Raw genomic sequence first — 15,376 nt, forward strand, 5'->3', positions numbered from 1 at the left:
TGTAATAAGTTATTTTGAATAGACTGCTTGGTTGAGAAACTTGTTAATATACATACATATATAACTCCAATCAATAATATAAAATCTGCAATTAACTACTTCCTTGGGTATCGTTACACTATCATACAGAAATTGTGCTTCTTGGCATGAAATACTCAGGTATTCGAAGTGATCTAAAAAAAAGCATGCGCCATATTTCGGCAGAACACTAGTGACTGTTTTTCTACTGAAAACTGTTAAAGGAAGAGTTCCTGGCTTGCAAGGTAAAGTCCTACGAAATTTTAGTTATTTTAATTGTTTGGTAACGGCTTCCCTGAAATAAGAGATTATAAATTAAAAATTAATTTAACTTTCCTGTATTGGGAAAACGTTTCTATTTTTTTTTTTGGAATTTGAAAGTTACTAGTCGGTATAAAGAAAATTAAAAAATTTTAATAAATTAATGTCAACAGTATGTTTTTTTAGGCTCCATTAAAATTATCGATAACAGTTTGCGCAAACCAGTCGTCTTAATGGGGGGATATGGTAACACTTGCTAAAGTTATGACAAAAGTGCACTGTGTCTGTCAAAGTGAACTAAACGCAAGATTACTTGCATTGTTTATGGAAAATTATTTACAAAATAAGAGAACAAGTGTTTAAACGTGTTATCCCTTGACAAAACAAACCGTTCGCTACACCACCAATTGGAGAATTTCTAGTTTACTCACAGAATCAGCTGTTCGGGGCGATACGGATTTTAGCACGACGTGGTAAAAGAACTAGTACCGTTTTAGTGCAAAAAAGCTAACCCAACCGTGCTAGATCATTAAAACAGAATATTAACAAATTGTTGCTAATATTTTTGAAATAGTGGAAAAACTACGCACTTGGGGGCATAGAAAATTTGGTTATGCCCTGCTGATTTTAGCCCATCAGACTTGTTTATATTTTGCTTTTAGATTAGAGTTGCCAAAACATCCCCATTTAAAATCTACTGAAACTAAAATCTCAGAAACTACAATCATCTGATTGGAAGTAACTTAATCCTATGTATTAACATTATTTGATTACAATTTCTAGGCTAAAGCCCTGTAATACATTTGTGTGCAAAATATAACATTTTTAATATAATTAACATTACGGTATTTGCGTTAATTCTAACATGTTTATATACATATTTTTTTGGAACACATGCCAACATATATACATACATATATATGTATATGTACGAACAGTGTTCTTAATGTGTTTCAATCACCCTTGTTGTTACTAGTTGATAAGAACGCATCTTAATCCATCAAGAAAGTAAATAATCTGCAAGCAGCAGCGGTCAGATGCAATAGTTTATAGTCGATTAAATGGCATTTGTTGTTTCTCAACAACAGCAGCTTAGTAACAGTTAGCAAGTGTACCGCAGAGGTTTCAAATAAATGTACTACACTTGTGAGCACATACATATAACTGTATACGAAACTAACTCACAGTTTTAAATAAAACAAAATCAAAATATACAATTTCTTAAGTTTATAAATAGTCCGCATATACATAAGTATGTATATTTATGTATGTATATATTTAAACACTTTCACTTTTCATAGTTTTAATTATTTCTGTTTGTTTTTTTTTCAGTTATTTACTAATTGCTCTAAGGTGTATGTTCATTTAGCACCTAATAGAGAAACAGATGCCAATTCAAAACCAAAGCAATATTACTACAATTATTAGCCAAATTAATACATTGAATTACTGCTTTCATGTAATTCGAGCAAATAATGGAGCAACAGGCCACACAGGCGGCAAGCTCTGCTTATTTGCTGGTGGATACATTAACTACAATTTGGAAAAATTATCAAAATGCCGGCGATGACAATGAAGCTAAAGTGAGTAATTTAAATAATGAGTACTTTCTGTTGATAAAGCGTGCTTTTGTTTCAGTTACATTGGATGGAACTTTTTCTGTTTTATTTTCAATATGTGGAGGACGACGCTTTAGAGACAGAGCGAATAAAAAGGCAAGTATTATTGTTTAACTTTAGCATTATATGTATAGCGTTTAATGCTTGTGTTTATTCGAATATATGTATGTTCCTTGTCATGCATTTATATTCCTTTGCTATCATGCATGTATGTATGTTCCTTTATTGTCATGTTGTGCATATTTAATGATTTCATTTCATTTTTGTTGCAGTTTCATACACAATATACCCGAAGAGATCACCTCCTATCTGCTGGAGACAGTTTGTAACATCATAAATGAATCGCACTCATCAATTCCTTCAGAACAAACAGCTGCATGTGATAGTACTGACCTAGTACAAAATGAGATAAGCAACTCGAATGCTACGAATTCCTTACTGATAAACCAAAGTTTTACGCCGGTAAGCAACACTTTCGCTATATTACATATAATAAATATGCTTGTAAAGATATTTTAGTACTAATTAAAATTGCTTACATTGCAGTTGATATTAAATGAACCAAGTGATTGGGGTAAAATTATAGCTCTGCGCAACTTTTTAACAAATCAATTAGGCAAGCATTTGCTGCGTTTCCTTTTACGTGTAGACAACACGGTATGCATGACTGCATTTAATGTTTATTTACTATTTTTAAAAGAAAATTTCCACAGCTTATCGCTTCACAAAAGGGACTTTGCAGTTTATGCTGCAAACTGTTTCCGAACTGCAAATGGAATTCGAAAGAGTTTATATTGGATACGCCGCTCTCTATACTAACTGTTATTGCAAGTATTGCGCCACCAGAGCTGGCAGGTGTTGACATGAATAGTACCGCGCATATTATCGACCGTTGTGGCGTTAAATATGACTCAACCTTATTAGATGCGCATCAGTACGTGGAGAGTTTGGAGACTTTTCGTAATACCATTATAAGCAGCGATGAAATCGCTTATCTGCTCGTGCAAATCATGTCAAAATGCGTTGCTAACGAGTTGGAAGCTAATCTAAATAGTCAATCAGTATCGATGATCTCATTAAATTTTGCACTGGAATGTTTATGTTGTGATGATGTCGTTTATGCAACGAAACAGAATGCCAACACAATCAAACTCGAACTGCTACAGCTTACAATACGCTGCATCAATAACATTTTCAATGCTTCAGCCAGCATAAGTCTTGTACAATTTCAATTTATTTTCACCATGTTGGCGGTCATTCTGAAAAAGCATGCTTTTGAAATTACAGAAATCAAATGTGAGGATGCAACTACAAACGGCAACACCGCATCACTTCATTTCGCATTGGAATTTCTCAGCGCAACCAATTATGTTTTCTTTTACACGCTGCAAAATATCATAATGTATCCAAATAAATTAAAAGAACCCCATACAATTGGTGGCAACAAAAGCAGCTTGCATGATTTGAAGTTCATCAATGAGAGTGCGATTGAGATAACCATAAAAACATTCCAGCAAGTGTTACAGAAAATAAAAAGTGTTGCTGTTGCCCATACCGAAGCGCGTCTACTCATTGAGTTAACCTTCAAAACGCTGCTAAAGATCAACGAACAACTCTGTAAGCATGATCAGCAGAGCAAGAACAATGCAAATTATACGAACGGTGGCAATACACAAAGGCGGTGTCGCTACTTACGTCAAGTGCATTGCCACACACAAGTGCCGACTTTAGCCTGCTACTTTCAGGGCACTTTGCTGAATTTGCTACCCAAGATCACCACGAATATGCAGGAAGCGGCCGTACGCTACTTACTACGCATTGGCATTTGTTGCTGTCACTATACAATCGACACCTATGCTTCATGTTTGAATATGATTTCACAACTCACGCCTTTATATCAAAATTGTACCTATAAATTTTTACATCGCCGCATACTTTACACCATCTTTACGCAAGATCATATCATGTATCATAAACGGACGACGGAGAGTTGTGCCAAATGTGACGCTAAATTAAAGTCACTTGAATTACGCAAGGAGATTTTACAGTTGTATAAGCAGCTGCATGAGGAGCTCAACACAGCAGAAACAAGCGACAGTAAAGTGACGTCACTGCAATTATTGTTAAAGCATTTAAAAAACATATCAGATACATTGAGCAGCGATATGGCGGCTGGTATTTTAGCTGAGCTCATTTTGCCCACTTTTCGCCAATACAAAGTGGAACTGTTGCAGAGCCGAAAAGCAATTAAATCGCGTGCATCGAAAAGCCCGATCCCCACAGCTAATATCGAAGCAACAAATAGTATATCACCTATCAACATATCATTTCCGGAGAGTGAAACGCGTGCAATCGATGCTGCGGTGACTACTATGAGCATCTTACAAGATTGTTTGAATATTTTCGTCGCTTACTTGGGCGCTGATATACGTTTGTTCAAAGCTTTTTACAACGAAGAAAACATAACACATTTGGAGGATCTCTTCTATGAGCCGCCATTGGTGCATTGTATATGTGAGCTAGTCAAAATTGGCATCGACAATGGAACCTTTTTGGGCGAAAGCAATCAAGAACAAGTGATACTTAGTCAACGACTCACTAAACTGCTACTAAATAGTAGCGCTTACAACGCTTTTCAATTCAACGCATTAACATTTAGCCAGCAAACAGACAGCACAGCAAGCGACGCCGAAAAGTCTGTGGAAACAACAACAGACGCGCTGAATGCCTCGAATATTTTATATGTGACAGCGCTTAAATGGTCATTCATACATGAATTGCTGCAGACTAGCCAAAGTTTCTTGAACGCATTCACGACTATGTACAACTTAAATAAAAATGTTAGCGCTACTGTTGATGCTGACGACGCGCAAACGCAAGTTAGAAGCATAAAGGATTTCGTTACGTGTGAATTGAATGATGACAAAACGATTGACGACATTCTCACACTAAATTACAATGCTTTGAGCACATTTTTACAACTTTCGCAATGCAAATCGAGGAATATGTCTACAAAACACACCCATTCGCCACAGCATACCAATACAAACACATCATCCCCATTGCAAGGCGCCAACTACAACACTATAAACCCCGAAGCCAACAAAGCTGACGGTTGTTTGTCAAGTTCACTGGAATATTTGCTCTCTAGCATCGAAGTAGATGCGGTACAACAAACGTTTGGTTCGATTAGTTCATCGATTGCATCGTATGCGTCAACAATTGACGCCTTTATCGCCACATCGGATGCGCAACAATATTCTATAAATAGCGATCCGAGCTTTAACTCAAACGCACACACAGCACAGTGTTATACGGAAATATATAATTTTACATTTTTAGACAAATTGAAAACTTGGAATTCAAAATATTCTGTGAATTTACAAAGTGTCGACTCAGAAATTAACGAAAGCATTGTCATATTCGATGTACGCAATCAGCAAAGTTCAAGTCTAACTCGAAATCTAATATTACCGGCAACAATTACAACATTGCAAGCTATTGGTGTGGATGCACTCGTTCCCACCTCGGTTTGGAACTGTGCTGCCGATGCCTTATCTACGTCCATGCTAGTTGCGGGCCCCGAAACTAATGCGGCCGTGCTTAGTATTGGCATAAGTATATTTGCGAAATTCTTTAGTGTACTCGGTTCGTTTTTTGGTGGCAGTAAAACGAGTTCGTTAACCGATTTAAATAACAGTACAACATCTCGAGAGCAAGAAATCGATTCGAATCTCAGTTGTTTGCTCGAAACAAGTAGTGATAGTAAGCGTTATCTACTAAGGTTATTTGAGACCACAATGGCCATTTGCATCAAGAGCTTCAAAGACGAAGGCGGTAAGTAACAATTACATATATTTTTGTTATTGGCATCTATATATGTATGTATGTATATCATTTAGTAACTCAAAAGTCCATGAACGATGCATAAACTCATTATTCAACTAGTAACTTTATATCAACATTATCCTTGCGAAATACCAATAACCCTGTAGGAAACTTAAAGCAGTTCTATCACAATATGAGTACATGGTAGCTGTTAGAGGCAATAGTGCTTTTATGGTGACGAAACCGGGTTATCTGTAAACATAATTTATAAACCTAAATGTAGACATATAGATTTTCATTGTTTAATTTTTTTTGGTTTTTGTAAAAATTTCTTGAATAATAGTACTATCATTTAATAAAAATTATAAACGTACATACATAGTACACATGTATATGTAAGGTTAAAAAATTAAAATATACACATTGGTTCTTTCACTCACATAGACCCTAACCTAACCTAAACCTAAATATTCTGGCAGAAAAGACAAAAAATTAAAAAAAAAAGTTAACTTCGGCTGCAACGGCTTCGGCGGTTTCAAAAATACCACAAAAGAGAATCAGTCAGTTTGTATGACAGTAATATGATAAAGTGATATCGTTTAGGCAGTTCCCACAAATGAGCAGTTACTTGGGCGAAAAAATTACGTGTAGAAAATTTTTGATCGATATCTTAAAATATCTCGTTCGCATATATACAGACGGGCACAAATAATCAAATCGTCTCAGCTCGTCACACTGATCATTTATACATATACTTAATAGACCGATCAAAACGGAGTTAGATCTGCGGAATAACAGCCCTTGGCCGGATAAAACCCGAGTCAATTCCAGCGCGTAGAACCGGCTGTGGAAATTAAGGAGCATAATGAACTCCACTCCTTTCGCAGAAATCATCCCTGAAGTTACCTGCTTGGAGCGGAACCGCCACCTAGGAGCATCAATAGGTCATTGCTCAACTACGTCGACGACATAAAACAATACGCCGACCAGACTTCGGACGCAACTAACTTCCGACAAGCACTGACCGCCATTCACAGTGAAGCCATTGCAGACGAAGAGCTTGAGTGGCCGCGAGAAACGAGAGTGACCTTTACGCAGCTTCGTTGTGGATACTGTAGCAGATTGAACTCCTACTCATCCAGAATAGATCCCGGCATATCTAATATTATATATGTATGTTCTGCGTGCAATGAGTCTCCGCATGATCCTGGCAACCTCTTTGCATTCCTCTAACCCTACTCATCTCTCCCTTCGGTCCGACCCCGTCGAAACAGTACGAAATCTTGGGCGTCGGAAGACGTCGATCACAACTTAGCTAATCCTTACCTTATATATTTAATAGGGTCTCCGTCGTTTCATTCTGCTTGTTACAAACTATGTGGCAAACTTTTTCAGGGTGTAATAAAACGGGAGGTTTAGAGAAAAATTTGTAATATTTTTCCTTTGTTTTTGTTTATAATACTTGGTATTTCATGGTCGTTGGAACGCCCAATTGTTAATTACCAATTTATCATGTTTATGATATTTTTTTCCTACAGGGTAGTCTTGCCAGATTTTTAAATGTGGTAATGGCTTTGCACGCAAGCGCAGGCACACATATATACATCTACATACATATATGTATATGTATTTGACTAACTAAATAGAACGTACGCATGCTTCGAAGCCATACAAATGCTTGCGGCAATTAGAGATGTGTGCTATCCTCATCGGGACAGACGAGATCTATGTGCAGTAGATTTCTTTAAAATATGTATAATAGTGTTGCTGGATTTTTGATGAAATACGTACATATCTTCTTATGTTTGTTATCAGTTAGTTTCATACAGTGTGTGTTTGTTGTTTTAGCGGCAAAAACCTTTCCCAATTGATCTTGAAGATTGCTGCCGATTTGACTATAGTACTCGAACTGAATATTAATCCGAATCAGTTCTGGTTACATATACCCAATTTTCGAGGAGAAAGGAGAGTATCCGATCTTCGAAATCTGAAAGAACACTTAACAAAATTCAGTGTAGAATTTGTTCATATTTATACCCTGAACAGGGTATATTAAGTTTCTCACGAAGTTTCTAACACCCAGAAGGAATCGTCGGAGACCCTATAAAGTATATATATATTATATAAATGATCAGTATGTCGAGCTGAGTCGATTTCGCCATGTCCGTCTGTATATATACGAACTAGTCCCTCAGTTTTTAAGATATCGTTTTGAATTTTGCAAACGTCATTTTCTCTTCAAGAAGCTGCTCATTTGTCGGAACGGCCGATATCGGACCACTATAGCATATAGCTGCCATACAAACTGAACGATCAGAATCAAATGCTTGTATGGAAAACTTTCACATTTGACAAGATATACATATTCACGAAATTTGGTATATATTATTTTCTAAGGCAACAATGTAATCTCCGAAGAAATTGTTCAGATCGGTTAACTATAGCATACAGCTTCCATACAAACTGAACACATAGTTACTAACAGAAATGCACCTGTGAAGGGTATTTAGCTTCGGTGCAACCGAAGGTAACGCTTTTTCTTGTTTTTTTTTTAATTTTGAAAGAAAATAATGGAAGCTTTCGATATTTTCAATTTCGGGACTATTCTCTCTACCATCTCTAACCTCTTATAGGCTAGCCAACAAATATATTAAGACTATAGCTCAATGTTAAGACTTTTGCTATTCACTTTTGTAAACATTAATTGCTCCAAATATTTAGTAATTGCACAATATCTAATAATACAAACAAATTTGAAAGGAAAAAAATAATTAAAAATTTTTATAGTAAGTTAAACAATAAAAAATTTTAACTTCGGTGGCAGCGAAACTATACTATCCTCCCCAATAAAAAGTTTTCCATATAAGAACTTGATTTTGAGCAACCAGTTTATACACAACTATATGCTATAGTGGTCCGTTCTGAACAATTTGCTTGGAGGTTACATTATTTCATTGGACAATAATTTTACAGTTATACTTTTAGTAACACATATACAAATATAGCATCTTTTCTTGATTATAATACTTTTTCTCCCAACTGTTTGCACACCATGCGCACAATTTCCCTGCAGTTGCAGCGCTAACTATCCTATATCTTTACACTATCTCTAAACTAGCTTTAAGATAAGCAATAGCAAGGCATTTCTCACTACAGCTTTACCTTTAAGATTACCTTAATCTTATCTACGCTCTCATAATGCAAATTATATCCGAACAGTAAAGATTAAATAAACGCCTTATATTAATCAGTATTTTTGTAATTTTCTAGCACAAACGATGGAAAAGCATTTACTGAAGCTGAAGACAGTGATATTGAGTAACAACATTGGCGGCAACAAGCCAGCTGCAGCGCACACCGAAGACCATTCACGCGAAAACGCTGTGGTAAAGGCATTACAAAGTCTGCTCAAAATCGCAGAACAGACCACCAACAACACGACGACGCCAACCGCAATTGCCAACGATTTGAATGGCAGCAAGGGTTTGGAGAATGTCGCCAGTGAAGAAACGGTATTGCAATCACCGTTACGGCCACGTGCACGTTCCTTTAATAGCACCAGAACTCAATCTAAACACAGCAATGTGACCACACCGCGCACTTCGGCGCCTAAGCGGCAGTTGTCCACCGAAAGTGGCGATGCCGACTATTTCTCGACGCGTATGTCGTTGTTTTGTGAGAGTGAAATGGAGTTGAGTGAGAATGAGAATGATACCAACTACATAACGGCCGATGAAGGCTATGAAGCCGATGGTGAGATACCGGAAATCTCCGAATCGGAGACGGAATTGGATAAAGCGGAATTCTGGAACTCATTTCAACCAAGCTCACGTTATCGTAACTACTTGCTACATGAGGGACTTTGTCATTTAGTTGTGGAAATTCTAATTGAGCTATCGGAAAGATGCATCGCCAATCCGTTGGGTTGGAGTGAGTGCTTGGTGCAATTGGCCAATCGTTTGTTTGTGATACGCGCCAATATAGGTGACTCATTGTTTTTGTTGCGTGGATTTGCGCCGGTGCTGAAATGCGGTGATCCGCGCTTGAGAGGTTCGTATAAAAAATTGTTTCGGTATTCTTGTTAATACTCTCGTATTACACTACACGGAGTTGATCTAACGTCATATGTTATGAAAAATTATTTTGATTTTCTTTCTTTAGAACTTCAACAAGCTTTACTCGAACTAATTGTGGATGTAAATACTCCCGAAGTTTTATGCACTTATTTCAATATTTTGGCAGCCAAAAATCCGCCTGTCGATCTTTTAATCAAATATCTCAGTCATATTTGTGGTAACAAATTGAGAAAGCCGCAAGCAATGGTTGAATTGGAGTTTCCGGTAGCAATTGGTAAGCATATTATACTCCAAAAGTATGATAATTTTTTTTTTAATATTTTTTTGTAAAATTTTATTTATTTTTGTTTTTGTAATATTTTATTAATTATAATATTTTATTAATTATAATTTTTTTTCGAATTATATTTTTAAACATTATTTTATTAATTGTTTTTCGTTTAGACGGCAAGTGCACCTCAACCAGCGATCAGCGCTTAACAATGGATATCGATCACTTGCGTAATCAGCATATAAACGCGCAAGCCCATACGCCATTGTCTCGCACACCCTGTATTATACCCATCACACATGCGCGTTTATGGTCTAACGATGGTTTCACACTCTCCTTTTGGCTGCAGATGAAAGGTGCACATAATAGCAAAGCCTCGTCTCTACCCACCGAAGACGAAGCACGCAGTACACACGAAGATAGTCATGTAAATGATATTTAACCGTTAATTTAAATTTTTTAAATACACTTTTGAAATCTTTCCTTATATTTAGAAAACACACATCGTATCTATCGGCACTAATCAAGTGCTGCTGAGCGCTTATGTCAACCGCGATCTAAAGTTGGTATTTGAAGCGAGTAAACTAAATGCCGAAACTCTCGCCCAAACACCAACAGAGCCAAAGAGCGAAAATATGGAGACACCAACAAGAGATATGTCCAACCGCAGCACGAATCATAACAATGGAGACAATTCAAACATCACGACCACGCCACTGACTTCTCCAACCAGCGCGCCAGGTCCGCTGCGTGTTGCACTGAAACAAACCAAACTCGTTATACTCAACAGCTTCAACAATATGCACCTTTTCAAGTATCATAATCACAACCAATCGTATGAGACCGCTTCGGTGGAGTTGAAATCATTTCGTTTTGCACGCAACCGTTGGACACACATTGCGTTTAGTGTGCACACGCATCAAGATCATTTGGAGCTGAAGGTGTATGTTGATGGTGTGGAGCAAGATATTGCCTATTTGCATTTTCGTAATGTACGCAACCTGCAGCGTAATCATACTTTTCAACTCATCTGCCTGGGTGATAGTGTTTCAACGACCAACAGCGCGAATGTTTCCGGTGGCCACACAGAATCACGTTCCACCATTGATGGTTACCCCTTGCCATTTAGCATAACGAATTTACTGTTGTTCAATTGTAAATTCTCTGCGTGGCAAACCATAGCAAATTTGACCGCCATGGGTCCGGATTTTTCAGAGCTTGCACCACTGCAGGTGAACTCTTGGCGTCCTAATTATGGTTTTGTCAATATGTCTAGAGTCCCGAAGGCCAATTTCGGTAATGTTGCGGAGTCAATGCGTGCACTGTATGAGTCGCGTCTACTGGTATACACCGCTGAGTCGCCGGATATCGTTATGGGCTTTAATAGTGAAGTCAATGCAAAAGAAGGTACTGTCTCAAGTGGTGAGTAGAGTTTTTTTTATTTTAATTATCATACCTTGAAATGGGTATATTAAGTTGTCCACGAAGTTTGTAACACCCTAAGGGAAACTTCGGAAACTCTATAATATGAATAAATGATCAGCGACGACAAAAGACGAGCTGAGTTGATTCCACCATGCCCGTCTGTCTGCCTGTATATACGTGGAGTTTTGGAGATATCCTTTTTTTTTTTGCGTACGTCCTTTTCGTCTCGAGATTTGGAACATTTGTTAAAATCGCCGGACACTATATCTGCCATTCAAATTGACCGACCAAAATCAAGTTCTTGCATAGAAAACTTTTTTGTTTGACAAGATATCATAATTTAATTTGGCATAGATTATTTTCCAAGGCAACACTATAATCTCGGCAGAAATCGCTCAAATCGGACTTCTATAACATATAGCTGGCATACAAACTGATTAATCAAAATCAAATCCTTCTATGGAAAACTTTTTTATTTGACAAGATATCTTCACGAAATCTAGCAAAAATTATTATTCAAAGCAAACTTACAATCTCCGAACGAACTGTTCAAATCGGGCTAATATAGCATAAAGCTGCCATACAAACTGATCGATCGAAATCCAGATAAAGATCTTTTTTTAACTTTTATTATTAGAAATTCCCATGTGAAGGGTATTATAGCTTCGGTGCAGCCGAAGTTAATTTTTCTCATGTTTTGTTTTTAAATTTTCACTTTTTTTGATATTTTTTTTAATTTTCACTTGTTTTTTTTTTTTTTGTTTTTAATTTTGCAGCGGCGCGCGTTTTTGGCCTGATTTTGTATGGTGAGCTGATACAGAATCATTTACGCTCCATTCAAGCCACTACTTTGCTATGCGGCGGCCTTTCAACGCACCTCTACTTATTCGCAAGGGTATAAATTATATTTGAAAATCACAAAAATAGTATGTAAAAATTAATGAATTATTAATTATGACAGATTGTGGAGCTGAGCAGTAATTCATTATCACAGTATATGGCATTGGATATTTTCCTAAATGTAGCTTTATCGGACTCCCAATTGTATGCCGAGTTTTTACGCATCAACTATATGAGCCTTATAGGTTATGTCGTGAAAACTGATCGCTGCACGAAAGACGTGCATCTTCTACGAAGCATTTTAAATAATGCCTGCTCTCAGCCTATTATCAATAAAAAGGGTGATACCTTAGAAATCTGTGAAATGACCACAGCCATCGTTGTGTACCCACAACTGATCATATCGGTATTACACCGTTATTCCGATTGGCATCGTTCGGGCGTCGAACACTCCGATGTGTTAGACATGCTTTTTCACTGCATTTTAGCGCTAACACGTGAGAAACATCCACAACGCGATTTAAATTTAGATCGTTTAGGCGAAGCTGGGCTGCTCAAAGAGTTGCTTAATTTATGCAAAGTTTATGTAATCGAATCACCAAATCCCGTCTACATATCAAAGACTGCGGCTGAATCATTTGTGGCCATTTTATCCGTTTTCGCCGGTTCGCCGCCATCCACATCACTCATGGACGAAATAATGAAGCTCTGTTTGCTGCTGCAAAAGCCCAGCGAATGTTACATCACACATGATCGGTCGAAATTTTATTTTCTACTCACGCCGCTAGCGCCAGTAAAGGAGCGTTCATCGGCTGTTTCCGGTTTCGATCGTGTCACAACGCCATTTCGCCGTAAATCGAAACGTGAACGTCCTGGCGTCGCCAAACCGACGCCAAGTATCGATAACGGTGATCTCAACGCTAAACAAAATGAGCGCGTCAAGCGCCTGCGCAGATTGCATATAGCCGCGACGAGCTCACCATTTAAGCGCAATTTACTTGAACTCGAAGATAACCTCGAAAATGTTGCGGACTGTGCGCGCTTGAATAAGAAAGCTCTGCGCCTGCTCAGCCCTGTTAATGTGGAGAATTGGCGCATGAAATTTAAACACACACCCAGTAGGAATACAGCAACAAGTCCAATAGGGAAACAACAAACCCCAAATAATGCCGAGCGAAAGTTGGCGCTAGCCGCTTCTACACCGCATAGAATTAGTCATAAGCGGTTGCGACATGCCTCACACAATTATTTGGCAAATGCCGAAACGACAAAGCTGCGCAAACGCAGTACACAGTCATGCGCAGCACCTACTGATGGCAGTGAGGTGGATAAAGAAACGCTACCTAACCAACAACTGGGTTTGACAGCTATGCCGGCGGCCACAACGCAGCAACGTCGCAGCAGATTGCTTGTGAAGACGGATTTCTACAATTGGCCTGGTATTATTGCATTGCAAGAGGGACTGCTGACACTGTTGAAAAACTTTCTCTGCCTTTTACCGGACAACGCAGTGGAAGAGGTATGAAAAATGTATTGAATGAGAAAGAAGGTGGAGGGGGAGATCAGGGACAATTCCTTCCGGGTGCAGATTTTTTCGCTAACAATTCAATACAAGCATTGCCTCGCCCCCGTTTTCTCTACGGTTTTGATACCATCTGATCAAATTTGACTCGGACTAACAAAAAAAAAATACTTTTCCACTTATTTTATTACAAATCCTTTTGCTTTCCGCTTTGCACTGCTTAAATGGAGTCCGGGTAAAATTTGATCAGTTGCTGTATTTTGCATTACAACAATATTCACTATTTATAATCGACAGGTCCTGAAGCATTATGTCAAAGTGGACATCATATTGGTATTATGCAACAATAGCAGCTGTGCCGTGCGTACGGCCATAATTAAATTACTCGCCGTGCTATTGAAGCGCCTACAACCGAGCGACATTAGCCAACATGTTAAAAATTTGTATCCCCAACACTTGGCCAATCAAATGTCCATATATACAACTGATATGCAGATGTTTGAAGCCTGCTTGGAATGGGTCACAGGCATTTATTATAACACAACGAAGATCTTAAACTGTGATATGCCCTTACATGTCGTTGAACGCTTCGGCATCAATACGCTACTGTCGGTTCTTATCAATATGGCCAACAATCATGGTGGCCTGAAAGCGCAGGCATTCAAAATACTCTACAAAATGTTTAATATGGTATAGTGTAATACTATATATTTCTGTTTATATTTAACGTAGTGAATTTTTGCAGGAAGGCGAACAACAACAACTTTTAATAGATGCCGGTTTGCTGCTTTGTTGCATTAAGTCGCTCTTCAATTTATACTTAGGCTCCAGTGTTGTAGAGGTCGTCATAGAAGAATCGATAATAGTGCTTTTGACACAGATTGGCGAAAAGTCTTTAAAATCGGCGGGACAAATAAAGGTATTATATATGTATGTACATACAAATACTCCTATACATATGTATATATACATGTCATATAACAGCGGAATGAAAATTGTAGGAAAATAGATGTACAGATTCACAACTTTTTTCAAACTCCTTTTACTGTTAATACACTTTTTTGTTTTTGTAACGGTAAAAAACCGTTTAATACTATGTGAAATATTGCCGGCTTCACTATTCTTTGTCGGATAGAAATTCGTATCCGTTCGGGTTTCAGATTTTACTTTTGAATGAATTTCGTGTACGTTCTATCTACCCGAAGCTGACTCGGTAAAAACTCGGATGGAAATTCGGGTTGCCGAGTTGACTGTTGCCGATCGGTTTGAAATTATGGGCCGTTCGGTTTAGATAGACTCGGAAATTGTGAGAACGGCAGTTAAATACCGTTAATATATAATTAAACTTGGTTAAAATAATAAATTGAATATAAGTCCTTGACCCGGGTCAAATGCGGTATCGTTGAACCTGCGGTTATAGCGGATGAGTTTTTCCTTATTTGTTTAACTTTTATGATTTTTATTGTTTTTTAATATTATTTTTTAAATATTCTTTTTAAATATTTTTTTATTTTTA

The 15,376-nt window shown here is 37.6% G+C and overlaps 1 protein-coding gene across 4 annotated transcripts in view; it reads left to right on the top strand.

Moving 5' to 3' along the window:
* The first annotated feature begins 588 nt into the window (after positions 1-588).
* The window catches only part of LOC120779077 (lysosomal-trafficking regulator), a 20,297-nt gene continuing 5,509 nt past the window's right edge, over positions 589-15,376 (top strand). Inside the window, exons 1-14 of one of the 4 annotated variants that reach the window (XM_040111221.1) lie at positions 589-752; positions 1,612-1,862; positions 1,918-1,994; positions 2,171-2,360; positions 2,445-2,555; positions 2,612-5,735; positions 8,997-9,776; positions 9,888-10,076; positions 10,247-10,500; positions 10,568-11,495; positions 12,275-12,393; positions 12,460-13,857; positions 14,158-14,550; positions 14,606-14,779. In XM_040111221.1, the coding sequence (XP_039967155.1) occupies positions 1,755-1,862; positions 1,918-1,994; positions 2,171-2,360; positions 2,445-2,555; positions 2,612-5,735; positions 8,997-9,776; positions 9,888-10,076; positions 10,247-10,500; positions 10,568-11,495; positions 12,275-12,393; positions 12,460-13,857; positions 14,158-14,550; positions 14,606-14,779 (7,845 nt within the window). In that variant the 5' untranslated portion in view covers positions 589-752; positions 1,612-1,754. Of the gene's footprint in view, positions 753-828; positions 1,018-1,451; positions 1,532-1,611; positions 1,863-1,917; positions 1,995-2,170; positions 2,361-2,444; positions 2,556-2,611; positions 5,736-8,996; positions 9,777-9,887; positions 10,077-10,246; positions 10,501-10,567; positions 11,496-12,274; positions 12,394-12,459; positions 13,858-14,157; positions 14,551-14,605; positions 14,780-15,376 lie in introns of those variants that run through there. The other 3 variants (XM_040111224.1, XM_040111222.1, XM_040111223.1) reach the window with 3 other exon arrangements.

The sequence above is a fragment of the Bactrocera tryoni genome, chromosome 5 (genome assembly GCF_016617805.1).
Source record: "Bactrocera tryoni isolate S06 chromosome 5, CSIRO_BtryS06_freeze2, whole genome shotgun sequence".
Taxonomy (NCBI): Eukaryota; Metazoa; Arthropoda; class Insecta; order Diptera; family Tephritidae; genus Bactrocera; species Bactrocera tryoni.